The 13,872-nt window shown below is 45.5% G+C and overlaps 1 protein-coding gene across 1 annotated transcript in view; it reads right to left on the reverse strand.

Moving 5' to 3' along the window:
• F8 (coagulation factor VIII) overlaps positions 1 to 13,872 on the reverse strand; it is a 143,601-nt gene that overhangs the window by 72,187 nt on the left and 57,542 nt on the right. The window contains exons 5-7 of the mRNA XM_030208938.1: positions 13,608 to 13,679; positions 9,248 to 9,364; positions 7,197 to 7,418 (exon numbers count right to left, since the gene is read on the reverse strand). Of these exons, the coding sequence (XP_030064798.1) occupies positions 7,197 to 7,418; positions 9,248 to 9,364; positions 13,608 to 13,679 (411 nt within the window). The remainder of the gene's footprint in view (positions 1 to 7,196; positions 7,419 to 9,247; positions 9,365 to 13,607; positions 13,680 to 13,872) is intronic.

Consider the following 13,872-nt stretch of genomic DNA (forward strand, 5'->3'; position numbering starts at 1 on the left):
TTCTATTGTTGGGGAATAGGGGAGGCATTGGGTCAGGTTGGGGAGAAGGAGAATATTCATTGTCACCCTTCCTGTCAGTGCCTGAGCCAACCACTGCTCAGTCACAGACAGGAAAGGTAGCATTTAGCAATGAGCTGCGGATTACTGCTGCAATTTTAACATGGCAGTAGTTTGCATGCTCGTTGATTATAGCTTGCTGCAGTATTTTTTTTTCTTGCTAATTTCACAGTAGAATGCAGGTTCTACTACAAGACTTTCTACATGGGCCCCTGAGTACATAAGTCAGCATGAGCAGTGCATTACTCGATTTATGAAAAAAAGTGACTGTGTCTCACTTATAAGATCTGCTTCCCACTTGCTTGATATATTTTTTAGATGGTGCATTAATTTCTGAGATGTTGATGCTGTTTTACCCCTCTCTCAGTGCTCTGAAGTCTTCCTACCACCGATGGTGCTGTTTTGTCCATCTCATAGTGTTTTCAGTGTTCAGGACACTGTTCTGTCATGTTTACCCTCCTGCTGTACTGCAGCCTTTTTGCCCTTCTTATTGTGCCATGGGCATTTGTAATTTACCATGAGAATGAGTTTCTCCTGGACTGGCAATCTATAAATTTTCACAAAATAGCTAACTAAAAAAATGGGGTACTCCTGCCACACCTGGTGACATGTTGCCTCACTCTTGGTACCTTGGGATGCTGCTGTCGCTGTGGTTGATGCCTGCCTGTAGGTTTCATAAAACCTGGGTGGAAAACCTCAGTGTTAGAGTCAAAAATAGGAAGAATTGCTTCCCCCACTGACTTTAATGGAAAATGAAATAAACAACCAAATTAAAGAAAAAAGAATAATTTGGAAACTGAAATAAATGAAATGGCAAAAAGAATAAATAACATGAAATAATGACATTTGTTTTGTATGGACTTTCTGGAACATGGAAGGGAAATTGGCAGGCTGGGTGGGCCTTGCAATCTTTGTGCTTACTTTCCTTAATAGAATTTGTGCCTATATATAGGTTCACTGTTACAAAATCAGCTGCCATGTGTATAGCTAATGGATTAACTTTAGGACAGCCTTTTGGTGTATAGTACAATCACTATTATTATGGAAATTAGATTATTGTAATGTGGTATACGTGGGATGGATCAATAGCTATGAGTGATCTTTTTTTTAAGATTGGATGTATCTATTACTCATTATTTATGAGTTTCATTGGCTCCCAGTTATAGCAAGATGTCATTTTAAGTTGTGAACACTGGTTTATCAGACTCTTCAAGGAAATATTCCCGTTTATTGGGTGGGAATTTTCTCTGCATTGAAAAGACAGCTTTTGAGGGGGCAAATATCTCTTTTATTCCTACAAGTAAATCAGTTAAATATCTTAAACAACTTTCGGCTTCAATTCTGTATCAAGCCGCAACAACTGAAGATGGTTTTATTTTAAAACATATGTGAAATGATTAATTTGAGGTGCTGCTTATAGGTTTTGTAAATTCCCAGATGGCTGTTCTTGTTCTCTTTTTAACTATGTTATCAGCATGGAACTGATCAGGCTATTGCGGAATAGAAGATCTTGATGTAATATAATGATGTAATGTAACCTATTGGCTGTACGGATGATGGCTATCGTCGGATATCCATTTAGCTAGTTACTCTGCTCTATCTCTGTCCCAGCACTATTGAGGGATTTTCATTAGCACTATCTAGATTAAACAATTAAACAATACTATCATAGTAAGAACTTATAATTTTCATTATTAGTCTTGAGCTTCACAAATTATTTTTGAGCACTGTACTTGTGGACCTTAGGGGCCCTTTCACTAAGGTGTGCTAAGCCCTAGCATGGGCTTAGCGGCACTTTTACTAAGGCACAGTAGGTCTAATGTGGGCCTACTGTGTGGTAAAACAGCACTACCGCGGGATGCGCTGAGGCATCCCCTGGTAGTTTGGGCAGCAGCATGCGCTACTCCTGTGGTAAAAAATGTTTACATTTTTGCCAAAGGAGGTGTGTCTGGGGATAGAGAATAGGCATACATGCGCTAATTGGGTAGCACAAGCACTTTACTGCATGGTACCCAATTAGTGCAGGAGTAGCATTGGAGCTCTTACCACCACCTAAATAGATGGTGGTAAGGGCTACCAGCGGTAATGGCCACGCGCTAATGGGAAATCGGCACATGGCCATCAAAAAAAGCCGACCAAGGCCATTTTTCAGCCATACTAAAGAGTGGCCAGAGCATGTGGTAAACCCGTGTGCTAATCACAGTGCCAGCCACTTTCTGGCACACCTTAGTAAAAGGACCTCTTAGTGCACTGAAAAATGCTTACTGTAGGACATCTTAAAGCATCCTGCAGTAATGTCCATGTTTGTGGGTAGTAATTGTGCATAAACAATATATATTTTTCTGAGGGTGCTTATCATGGGCAGAACATGGTTGTGTCTATGGCAACCAGTTAGCGCATTGCCATTATCATGTGCTAACTGGTTAGTGTAGGGTTAACGCGGGAGGATCAGGCAACCCTCAGGGGGAAGAATGCTGTCTTCGGCCTAACCCCTGGTAAGCCTTTCTCAGCTGAGAGGTGCCCAGCTCTACCACCGGCTGCCTTTCAGGTGCTGTGGAGGACTTGCAGCTCATCTGCATATCCTTACAGCCTTCTCCAGGGTGACACCCAGGTCCACTCTGATCCACTCAGGGCCTCCGCTCTGGGCATTTTTCTCTTTACATCTAATCTTCTTCCCAGTTGCTAAAGTACCTCAGTCGTTTATGGCCCCTATTCACATTCTCTTCCTAGCCATGTCCCTTCCTAATCTTTTCCCTCACCCCCTACCTCTCTCCGCTACAGGAACTCACTGCCCATCCATCGACTTCATCACCTCACCTTCTCTCCTACCCTCTTCCTCCCTCTTGGCTTTTAATCTCCGTCTCTTTCTTCCCTCCATTTTGCCTTCCCCATTCCACCTAAATACCTCTCGCCTTCGACGCCTTCATGGCCACTCCTCTCCTACTCTCCTCCGCTCTCTTTTACTCCTTCTCTTACTCTCAGCCGGTGACATCAATCCCAATCCTGGCCCTCCTCACCAACTATTATCCCAACTCTACAGATTTCACCGCGACCTCTCGAACCTCATCTCTATTCCTCTACTCCCCTCCTCTTCTCTGCCCTTCTCTTGCGCCCTATGGAATGCCTGCTCTATCTGTAACAAACTCACCTATATCCAGGACCTCTTTATCTCGCGTCACCTCCATCTGCTCACCATAACAGAAACCTGGCTCTGCCCTGATGACTCTGCTTCAGTCGCAGCCCTCTGCCATGGCGGTTATCTTTTTTCACATACTCCTCGCCCTGCTGGTCGCGGGGGCGGTGTTGGACTACTTCTCTCTCCCTCCTCCAGATTTCAACCCTTTCTTCCACCTCAATCCCACTGTTTTTCCTCCTTTGAAGTCCACTCTATCTGCCTTTTCTCTCCTCTGCCTCTTCGAATAGCGGTCATTTATCGTCCCCCTGATAAGTCCCTTTCATCCTTTCTCAGTGACTTTGATGCCTGGCTTGCCTTCTTCCATGATCCTTCCTCTCCCTCTCTCATCCTTGGTGACTTTAATATTCCTGCTAATGATCCTTCCAACTCTTATATTTCCAAGTTACTCGCTTTAACATCCTCCTTTAATCTCCAACTATGCTCCACCTCCCCCACTCATCAAAATGGTCACTGTCTTGATCTCATCTTCTCCTCCAACTGTTCACCCTCTAGTTTCCTTGCCTCTGATCTTCTCCTCTCTGATCATAATCTTATAACTTTCACACTTAAATCTCCTCCCTCCTATTCCCGTCCTATCTTATCTAATTTATCTAGGAATCTTCACGATATTGACCCTTCATCTCTATCCTCCCATGTTTCAAACCTCCTCTCTACTGTGGCACCATCCACGTCTGTCAATGAGGCTGTTTCTTCTTACAACAATACTCTATCCTCTGCCTTAGACACTCTTGCACCTTTGATGACCCACCCTATAAGGCGTACAAAATTCCAACCTTGGCTGACTTCTAATATCCGCTACCTATGTTCCTCTATCCGCTCCGCCGAATGCCTCTGGCGGAAATCTCGGGCCCTTGCTGATTTCTTACACTTTAAGTTCATGCTGACCTCCTTCTAATCTGCTCTTTTACACGCCAAACAGGATTATTATATCCAACTGACCAACTCTCTTGGCTCTAACCCTCGACTACTCTTCACCACATTGAACTCTCTCCTCAAGGTGCCCCCTCCCCCAACTCCCCCTTCATTATCTCCTCAGACCCTTGCTGAATTCTTTCACGACAAGGTTCAAAAGATAAACCTTGAATTCTCTACCTCGCCACCTCTCCCTCCACTAGTCCGTTCCCCTCTCTCTCCTTCTCCTCATTCCTTTTCCTCTTTTCCTGAAGTTACTATAGAGGAAACTACACTTCTCCTTTCTTCCTCAAAATGTACCACCTGTTCCTCTGATCCCATTCCCACCCAACTTCTTAATGCCATCTCACCTGCTCTTATTCCTTTTATCTGTCACATTCTCAACCTCTCGCTTTCCACTGCAACTGTCCCTACTGCCTTTAAACATGCTGTGGTCACACCTCTCCTTAAGAAGCCTTCACTCGACCCTACTTGTCCCTCTAATTACCGACCCATCTCCCTCCTCCCTTTTCTCTCCAAATTACTTGAGCGTGCTGTTCACCACCGCTGCCTTGATTTTCTCTCCTCACATGCTCTTCTTGACCCACTACAATCTGGTTTTCGTTCTCTCCACTCAACCGAAACTGCCTTTACTAAAGTCTCCAATGACCTATTACTGGCTAAATCCAGATGTCTCTATTCCATCCTCATTCTTCTTGATCTTTCCGCTGCTTTTGACACTGTCGATCACAGCATACTCCTCAATACCCTGTCCTCACTTGGATTCCAGGGCTCTGTCCTTTCCTGGTTCTCTTCCTACCTCTCCCTTCGCACCTTCAGTGTTCACTCTGGTGGATCCTCTTCTACTTCTATCCCTCTGCCTGTCGGCGTACTTCAGGGTTCTGTCCTTGGTCCCCTCTTCTTTTCTGTCTACACTTCTTCCCTTGGTTCATTAATCTCATCCCATGGCTTTTCCTACCATCTCTATGCTGATGACTCCCAAATCTACCTTTCTACCCCTGATATCTCACCTTGCATCCAAACCAAAGTTTCAGCATGCTTGTCTGACATTGCTGTCTGGATGTCTCAACACCACCTGAAATTAAACATGACCAAAACCGAGCTTCTCATTTTTCCCCCCAAACCCACCTCCCCACTCCCCCCGTTTTCTATTTCTGTTGATGGCTCTCTCATTCTCCCTGTCTCCTAAGCTCGAAACCTTGGGGTCATCTTTGACTCTTCTCTCTCCTTCTCTGCTCACATCCAGCAGATTGCCAAGACCTGTCGTTTCTTTCTTTACAACATCCGTAAAATCCGCCCCTTTCTTTCCGAGCACTCTACCAAAACCCTCATCCACACCCTTGTCACCTCTCGTTTAGACTACTGCAATCTGCTTCTTGCTGGCCTCCCACTTAGTCACCTCTCCCCTCTCCAATCGGTTCAAAACTCTGCTGCCCGTCTCGTCTTCCGCCAGGGTCGCTTTACTCATACTACCCCTCTCCTCAAGTCGCTTCACTGGCTCCCTATCCGTTTTCGCATCCTGTTCAAACTTCTTCTACTAACCTATAAATGTACTCACTCTGCTGCTCCCCAATATCGCTCCACACTCGTCCTTCCCTACACCCCTTCCCGTGCACTCCGCTCCATGGATAAATCCTTCTTATCTGTTCCCTTCTCCACTACTGCCAACTCCAGACTTCACGCCTTCTGTCTCGCTGCACCCTACGCCTGGAATAAACTTCCTGAGCCCCTACGTCTTGCCCCATCCTTGGCCACCTTTAAATCTAGACTGAAAGCCCACCTCTTTAACATTGCTTTTGGCTCGTAACCACTTGTAACCACTTGTAACCTCCTCTCCTCCTTCCTGTACACATTAATTGATTTGATTTGCTTACTTTATTTTTTGTCTATTAGATTGTAAGCTCTTTGAGCAGGGACTGTCTTTCTTCTATGTTTGTGCAGCGCTGCGTACACCTTGTAGCGCTATAGAAATGCTAAATAGTAGTAGTAGAGCATTTACTGCTTCCTAAATAGGAATTGGTGAGTGCTCCCATGTTAATATCTTTGCCGATCCCATGCACTAATGGAAAAATTAGCACAGGACCAGCAAAAATCCCTTCAGAGGATGCAGTAAAAATGGGCTTAGTGCATGGGAAAGTTCAACGTTAGGACACACGAATCCCATTTCATAGCGAGATTTAATAAAAGGGCCCCTTAGGTCTTTGAATTTAAGTGAACATACCTGGCAACCACAGTACTTTCTAATAAGAGAAAACCGCACCATGAAGCACGTATTCAATTAATATGACTGGAAAAAATAACATAAAAATTTAGTGCCACAGTTTCAAAGTTGAGGAATGTAATACATAGAAATGAAACAAAACGTAGAAAAGAAAATAAGATGATACCTTTTTTTATTGGACTAACAATACATTTTTCAATTAGCTTTCAAAGGTAACCCTTCTTCTTCAGATCAGAAATGAGCTGAAAAGGTATCATCTTATTTTCTTTTCTCTGTTTTGTTTTATTTCTGTTTATTACCTTTAAAAGTGGACTAACACGGCTACTACACCACTTTACTCAAAGTTTAGGAATAATGTAGCACTCAGCAATCTGAAAATATTGGGGGTTGTTTACTAAAGCTTAGCTCAAGTTATCTGCAGCAGGGCCCATAGGAATAAAATGGGCCCTGCTGCAGATAACTCGAGCTAAGCTTTAATAAACAGGGGGGATTGTGACTTACATTTGTAGGAATTCCAGTACATACTATTTTTCTTCCATTGAAAAAGTAAACATTTTTTAAATAAATAATTTGTTGGGGTTATTACTTTTAACTAAATCAAAAAAACGGGGTGAGACCCCCAATAAACAACTTCAAATATACAAACAATGGTGAGAGTTCATCAGCTGTCTGACTTTCAACAGCATTATTTTTGAAAGTCAGATAGCTGATGAACCCCACCATTGTTTGTATATTTGAAGTTATTACTTTTAACACAGAACATGATCTTGGTCTAATTACGGTTTCCTTTTCTTTTCAGGTGAACTTTACCTTGCAGGTGGGATGGGATTTTGCAGGATATCAGATACCTGCCGATAGCCCCAGGCAGCATCACTGAGGTTAGGAAGGTGGCGGGGGTGATTTCTAAGGACGTGTATCGGTGGTTCCTCACCAGAAACGAATGACCCTCAAGAAAGATTGAATGCACTTCTGCAGTTGTGCCCAAACCAATTACATGCCAATGAACCGGCTTCTTGTGGCAAATGTGTAAATCTGAGGGCCAAAGAGAAAAAACAATAGCCAAAGCATGTTTTCTCATTTTACAATTCACTAATTCTTCAATGTACACTAAATGAAAGCCAGACACCATATCAACCCATGGCTGGAATTTGATACCAGTTGTTAGCAGATGTGTGACTAATGTCATCAAACAAAAGACAATGGAAACACATTGTACTGTCCATCCTGAGACTGAGAATGAGCTAGTTCATTATTCTGAGATACCTTTGGTCCTGTCCATCAGTTCTCTCATGTCCTCACTTGTGAGCATCATGTGTCATTTCATTTGACTAAACTGGAGCACATGGTCTGCTAGTATTAAAGAAGATCAGAGAAAAAGGGAAACATGGTGTGATAGAGAGGTACTTGCCTCAAGCAGCCAAGAAGGAGCTAGGGTGTAGAGGTTTGGCTGAAGAATATTCTCAGGGATTGTTGAAAGGTTCACTCAGCCCCAGGTTAGCCCAGTGGCTTAATGACAGTGCCTTTTACTGCCATGTGGCAGGATCCGCCCAACTCCGGCCTTTTGTTTGCTGAGGCTGGGGGTGTTGGGCAGGCAGCAATCACACCATCTAGATAGAGGTACATGTAGTCATCATCCAGATTTAGGGCCCTTGATTGCAGGATTCCAGAAGGAGCTCAGCTGCATGGACCCTGGTGGAGGGCTATGGCTGCAATGACTAGACTATGATAAATTGGGATGGGATATAAAATAGTAGAAAAATCTGACAGTGAAGGGATATTCTTATGGCTAAAGCAGCAGGCTAAGAACAAAGGAAGCCAAGCTCAAATTCCACTGTTTTTCCTGGTGGTCTTGGGCAAGTGACATAACCCTCCATTACTTCAAATACAAACTTAGGGGTTCTTTTACTAAGCTGTGAGAAAAGGGGCCCTGCAGTTGCGATAACCGGGCAGCAGAGCCGTAGTGAGGGGAGCTGACACCCGGGGCGGGTCGCCGCTGCGCACCCCCCCCCCCCCCGGGTGCAGCACGGCACACCCTCCTCCCACTGGAACGCACCCCCCCCTGGAGTGCATACCTCCCCCCCCAGAGCGCATACCTGCGGCGAGGGACGGGCGGGAGGGCCGATCCGCCCCGACTGCACGTTGTTGGGGTGTGTAGGCTCCGCGCTGGTTCACTGCTCTCCCTGTCCCGGAACAGGAAGTAACCTGTTCCGGGGCAGAGAGGGCAGTGCACCAGCGGGGAGCCGACACCCCCCAGCGGCGTGCACCCGGGCCGGACCGCCCCCCGCCCCCCCTTCCTACGCCACTGCCGGGCAGCACACAGTGATGCCCAATTACCGCTGGGTTACTGCCGCGCTAACCATTTCTGGGGTTTTTCCCTCCAGAAATGTCATGTGCTCAACTCAGAACTACCACCGGTGGCTGTGCTGGGCCATTGGTAGTCCCAGAAGAGCGAGCGGTAAGCCTGCGTTCGACTTACTGCTGCTCTGTAAAGCGGCCTCTTAAATGGTAAGCCCTCTGAGGACAAGAAAATACCTTGAGCTCAGCTGGAAAAGACATGAGCCAAATCCAATATCCGTTCCCTGTTTAGGTATGACTGAAGCTGGTGGTATCAGATCCCAGCCCTCATTCTGCTAATGCTGGAAGAGGGAAGGAGCCCAACAAATGCATGTGTATGTGTGTGTACCAGATCCATCCCACAAGCAGCAGAAAGTTAAAAGGGGAAATTACTATTTTTTCAGTTACAGTTTGGTATCTCTTGTTCTGCCAGCATGCAAGTTCACCTCCTCCTCCCTCATTCCTTCCTCCTCACATAGACAAACTTATTTCCCCCAGGTGCACAGAAAGAAAAGGGAAAGACTTACCAGGCAGGGAAGCATTCACATAGCCATTAATAGAGTGCAGTATGGTGCTGGGAGGCAAGGAGCGAGGACTCTGGAACAGCATTGCTGCCTTGTTGTGATCTGAATACCAGCTCTTAGCTGGCAGGGGCAGAAGAAGTGAGAAAGAAGATCTGTTGGTAGAGTATTTACATTCATAACTTTTCCTATAAGACTTATTAGCATAGAAACTGATGAATGAATGGCAAACACAAAGCAGACCAGCAAGTGTATAAGTGTGCAATTTATTATAACCAAGTATCTGATGTGGCCATGGTTCGCCTTAAAAGGCTGTTGTTAATTCAGACATGTACTACTACTTCTACTTAACATTTCTAGAGCGCTACTAGGGTTACGCAGCGCTGTACAGTTTAACAAAGAAGGACAGTCCCTGCTCGAAGGAGCTTACAATCTAAAGGACGAAATGTCAAGTTGGGGCAGTCAAGATTTCCTGAATAGAGGTAAAGTGGTTAGGTGCCAAAGGCAACATTGAAGAGGTGGGCTTTGAGCAAGGATTTGAAGATGGGCAGGGAGGGGACCTGGCGTATGGGCTCAGGGAGTTTATTCCAAGCATGGGGTGAGGCGAGGCAGAAAGGGCGGAGCCTGGAGTTGGCGGTGGTGGAGAAGGGTACATGTACAATAATTAAAAACAAACAAATGATTATCTGGAATTCTTTGCCAGAGAATATAGTAAAAGCGGTTAGCTTAGTGGGGTTTAAAAAAGGTTTGGCTGGCTTCCTAAAGAAAATGTCCATAGACCATTATTAAAATGGACTTGGGGAAAATCCACTGCTTACTTCTAGAATAAGCAGCATGAAATGTATTATACTGTTTTGAGATCTTGCCAGGTACTTGTGACTTGGATTGGTCACTGTGGGAGACAGGATGCTGAGCTTGATGGAACTTTGGTCTGTCCCAGTATGGCAATACTTATGTACTTATGATTATATTAATAACAAATTAAAAATTACATGCATAAACATCCAAAACTGGACTTAGACGTTTTATTGAAAATGCCTCTCCACACGTATAGTCAGGAAATATTGCCTATTATTCTGGCTATACCACTCTTTGCAGATAAAGACATAAAATTAGTATCAGATATTCAGTACTAGTGCCCACACATAGCCTAGCACTGAATTATGAGGGCTAATTTAGCCATTGATGGTCATCATTTAAAAAAAGCTCTGACCGCCACAGCTGGAATATCATCTGGATAGTTCTTTTGTATTTAACATCTTTAGGGGAGCCTCTGTCAAAGAGTTCAGCAAAAATGGTCTAAGAGAGTCTAAGTTGTAGTGGAGGGATTGGCTAGTGGTGAGAGAAGTAGGCTAGGGTCAGTGTAGCAGGCTGAGAACCAGGGAAGCCCTCTCTAAATCCCACTGATGTTTTTTTGTGATCTTGGGCAAATCATATGCTTGCCTCAAGAGTCAAGTACAAGCAGATTACAAGCTCTCTAGGGATAAGTAAATGCTTGGGATACCTGAATGCAACTCACCATGAGCTACTACCAAAAATATATGAGCTAAATCCTAAATAAATATATCAACTTCTTAGATCTGATATGCTGAGCAGGCTCAGGCCTAACTGGGGGACCAGCAAGGAAAACCAGGCACTGTGGGTTCCAGATAGCAATAGAAAATCTAGGCAGTATTTTACCAAAAACATAAAGAGAACCATACTCGCTCAGACTGAAGGTCTACGGAGCCCTGCATCTTGTTTCCAGCAGCAATGAGGTTGCAAGTACCTAGCAGAATGTCAAATGTCTTTACATCCATAAACATCAATTTTTCTTCACCCAACGCGTAATTAAACTCTGGAATTCGTTGCCGGAGAACGTGGTGAAGGCGGTTAGCTTGGCAGAGTTTAAAAAGGGGTTAGACGGTTTCCTAAAGGACAAGTCCATAAACCACTACTAAATGGACTTGGGAAAAATCCACAATTCCAGGAATAACATGTATAGAATGTTTGTCCGTTTGGGAAGCTTGCCAGGTGCCCTTGGCCTGGATTGGCCGCTGTCATGGACAGGATGCTGGGCTCGATGGACCCTTGGTCTTTTCCCAGTGTGGCATTACTTATGTACTTAAAATGATTGGGGTGGGCCTGAGCCCAAAGTGAGTGGGCACAAGAACCACCCCCATGAGATTGGGTGTCTCTCAACTCTGCCTCCCTCTGCCCCCATACCTTTTAATCCCTCCAGTTCTTCGCTGGCAGCGAGCAGCGACCCATACTTGCTGCTCGTGCCAGCTCTGAGCCCAGGGCTCTTTTTGAGGGGGTACTTGGGGGTATCGAGTACCGGCACCTTTTCCCTTGTCTGCTATAATTGACCCATGATCCCCAACTTTTAATGAAAGAGCTCAGGCTCTACACACCAATTCTGCCTTGTCATAGATTCTGTGACTGGTTGCAGTGGGCTTGGCTATTGTGGGTTGGGTCCCTCAGTGATCACCCCACTCCTGAAGGGTGGCCTGGCATTTGAGTACCGGCACCTTTTTTGCTAGAAAAAACACACTGCCTAAGCCTTTCATTTCACCTGGTCCTGCCTATGTGGAAACAGGAAGTTGCGTCAGAGGGAAGGCTTGTGGTCAGCATGAGCAGTTGGTATGAATCGCTGCTTGCTGCTAGTGAAGAAGGGATAAAAAGGTATGGGGTGGGGGTGGTGGTGGAAATGAGAGACACCTGAATGCTTTTAAGGGAGGGGAGGGAGAGAATAGGTGCTGGGAGTCTTCAGCTGGTGGGGTTTGGGGAGCCTAGGGTTACTACTACTACTATAAATCACTTCTATAGTGCTACCAGTCGTATGCAGCGCTTTACAATTGAACATGAAGAAGACAGTCCCTGCTCAAAAGAGCTTACAATCTAAATCAGGACAAACAGACAGGACCAAAAAGGATGAGGGAAGGACAGACAGAAGGACACATAAGGATAAGATAAAAGTTACAAGTCAGGAGTCGAAAGCAGCATCAAACAGGCAGGCCATTAGCCAGTGGCGTTCCTAGCCTCAACGGCACCCGGGGTGGATTGCCGATGCGCCCCCCCGTGAAATGACCCCCCCCCCCGGGTGCACGCTGCTGGGGGGGGGGGTGCCGCAGCGTGCGCCTGTCTGCTCCCAGTTCGCTACGCTCGCTAAATTCTCTCATTCGCTGCAGCTCCCTCCCTCTGCCCCAGAACAGGAAGTAACCTGTTCCGGGGCAGAAGGAGGGAGCTGCTGCAGCGAACGAGAGAATTCAGCGAGCGTAACAAACTGGGAGCAGACAGGCGCGCGCTGCGGCACCCCCCAGCGGCATGCACCCGGGGTGGACCGCCCCCACTGCCCCCCCCTTGGTACGCCACTGCCTTTAGCCCGGATTTGAAGGCAGCCAGGGATGGAGCTAGACGTAATGGCTCAGGAAGCCTATTCCAGGCATAAGGTGCGGCGAGATAGAAGGAGCGGAGTCTGGAGTTTGCGATGGAGGAGAAGGGTGCAATTAGGAGAGATTTGCCTAGTGAACGGAGTTCTAGGGAAGGAGTGTAGGGAGAGATGAGGGTGGAGAGGTAGTGAGGGGCTGCAGAGTTAATGCACTTACCATATGATCAATGTGTCCTCCTTTTTTTGGAGCCATATGGTAACCCTAGGGGAGCCTCACCAGCCACATCAGACATGCTGCACTGCTGGGTGAGCCTGAGCCCAAAATGGGTGTGCCTATGCTTACCCGGGCCCTCTTGTGGCTATGCCACTGCTTTCTATTGGAATGCCCTAACTTCTCTAATTTGTTAGTATCTTCCTTTTGAACCATATGCTGCTGAGCAACTGTTAGCTTTCCACCATTTTCTAGTTTTAAAGCTGCTCTTCTTTTCAAATGTTTATATAGGCAGCCAGGTTCCACTATGGTAAGGTGGAGACCATCTCTCTAGAATAAGCATCTTTCCCCATAAAATATTGCTTAGTTCCAAACAAACCTAGAGCCCTCTTCTTCATGCCAACATCTTATGTACACATTGAGATTCTGGAGCTCTACCTGCCTCTGGGGTTCTGCACATGGAATGTGTATCTGAAAATGTTATGGTGGAAATACTATTTTTCAACTGATTATCTGAATTTGGCTCCCAGAACCTCCCTCCTGAACTTTTCTGTGAACCAAGATGGCCGGCTCCTCCCCTGCACTGTCTAAAATCTTACCTAGGTGATACATGATGTCAAGCCCATGATAGAGAGGATAGGAAAGACAGACCTACAGAGACTGGCTGACATCAATGGATATCAATGTGATGAAATATTGCATATATTACCAAACTGTTCCTTGTTTTGTTTTTAATAACACATAGAATAAATACATGTTAGCATATTCCCAGGTGTGATAATTACTTTCATCGAAAACTGAGAAAAGCAGCACAAACTCCTGTACTTTGACCTGGGTTCCCTCCTTAGTCAGACTCCCTGGAAGAAAAAAATATATAAATTATCTTTAATCCCTCCTACTTTCACCTTATGATTTTTGTTTTTCTCTTGTATATTATTACTGCAAACCTTGTCAACACCACATGTCACTTGTCAACAGTAGAATTAACATTACAGGCCAGATACATGAAGGTTTCTCTCCTCTTCTGGAAAAACCCTGATGAGGCCTGGG

This window comes from Microcaecilia unicolor, chromosome 7, assembly GCF_901765095.1.
Source record: "Microcaecilia unicolor chromosome 7, aMicUni1.1, whole genome shotgun sequence".
In the NCBI taxonomy this organism is placed as follows: Eukaryota; Metazoa; Chordata; class Amphibia; order Gymnophiona; family Siphonopidae; genus Microcaecilia; species Microcaecilia unicolor.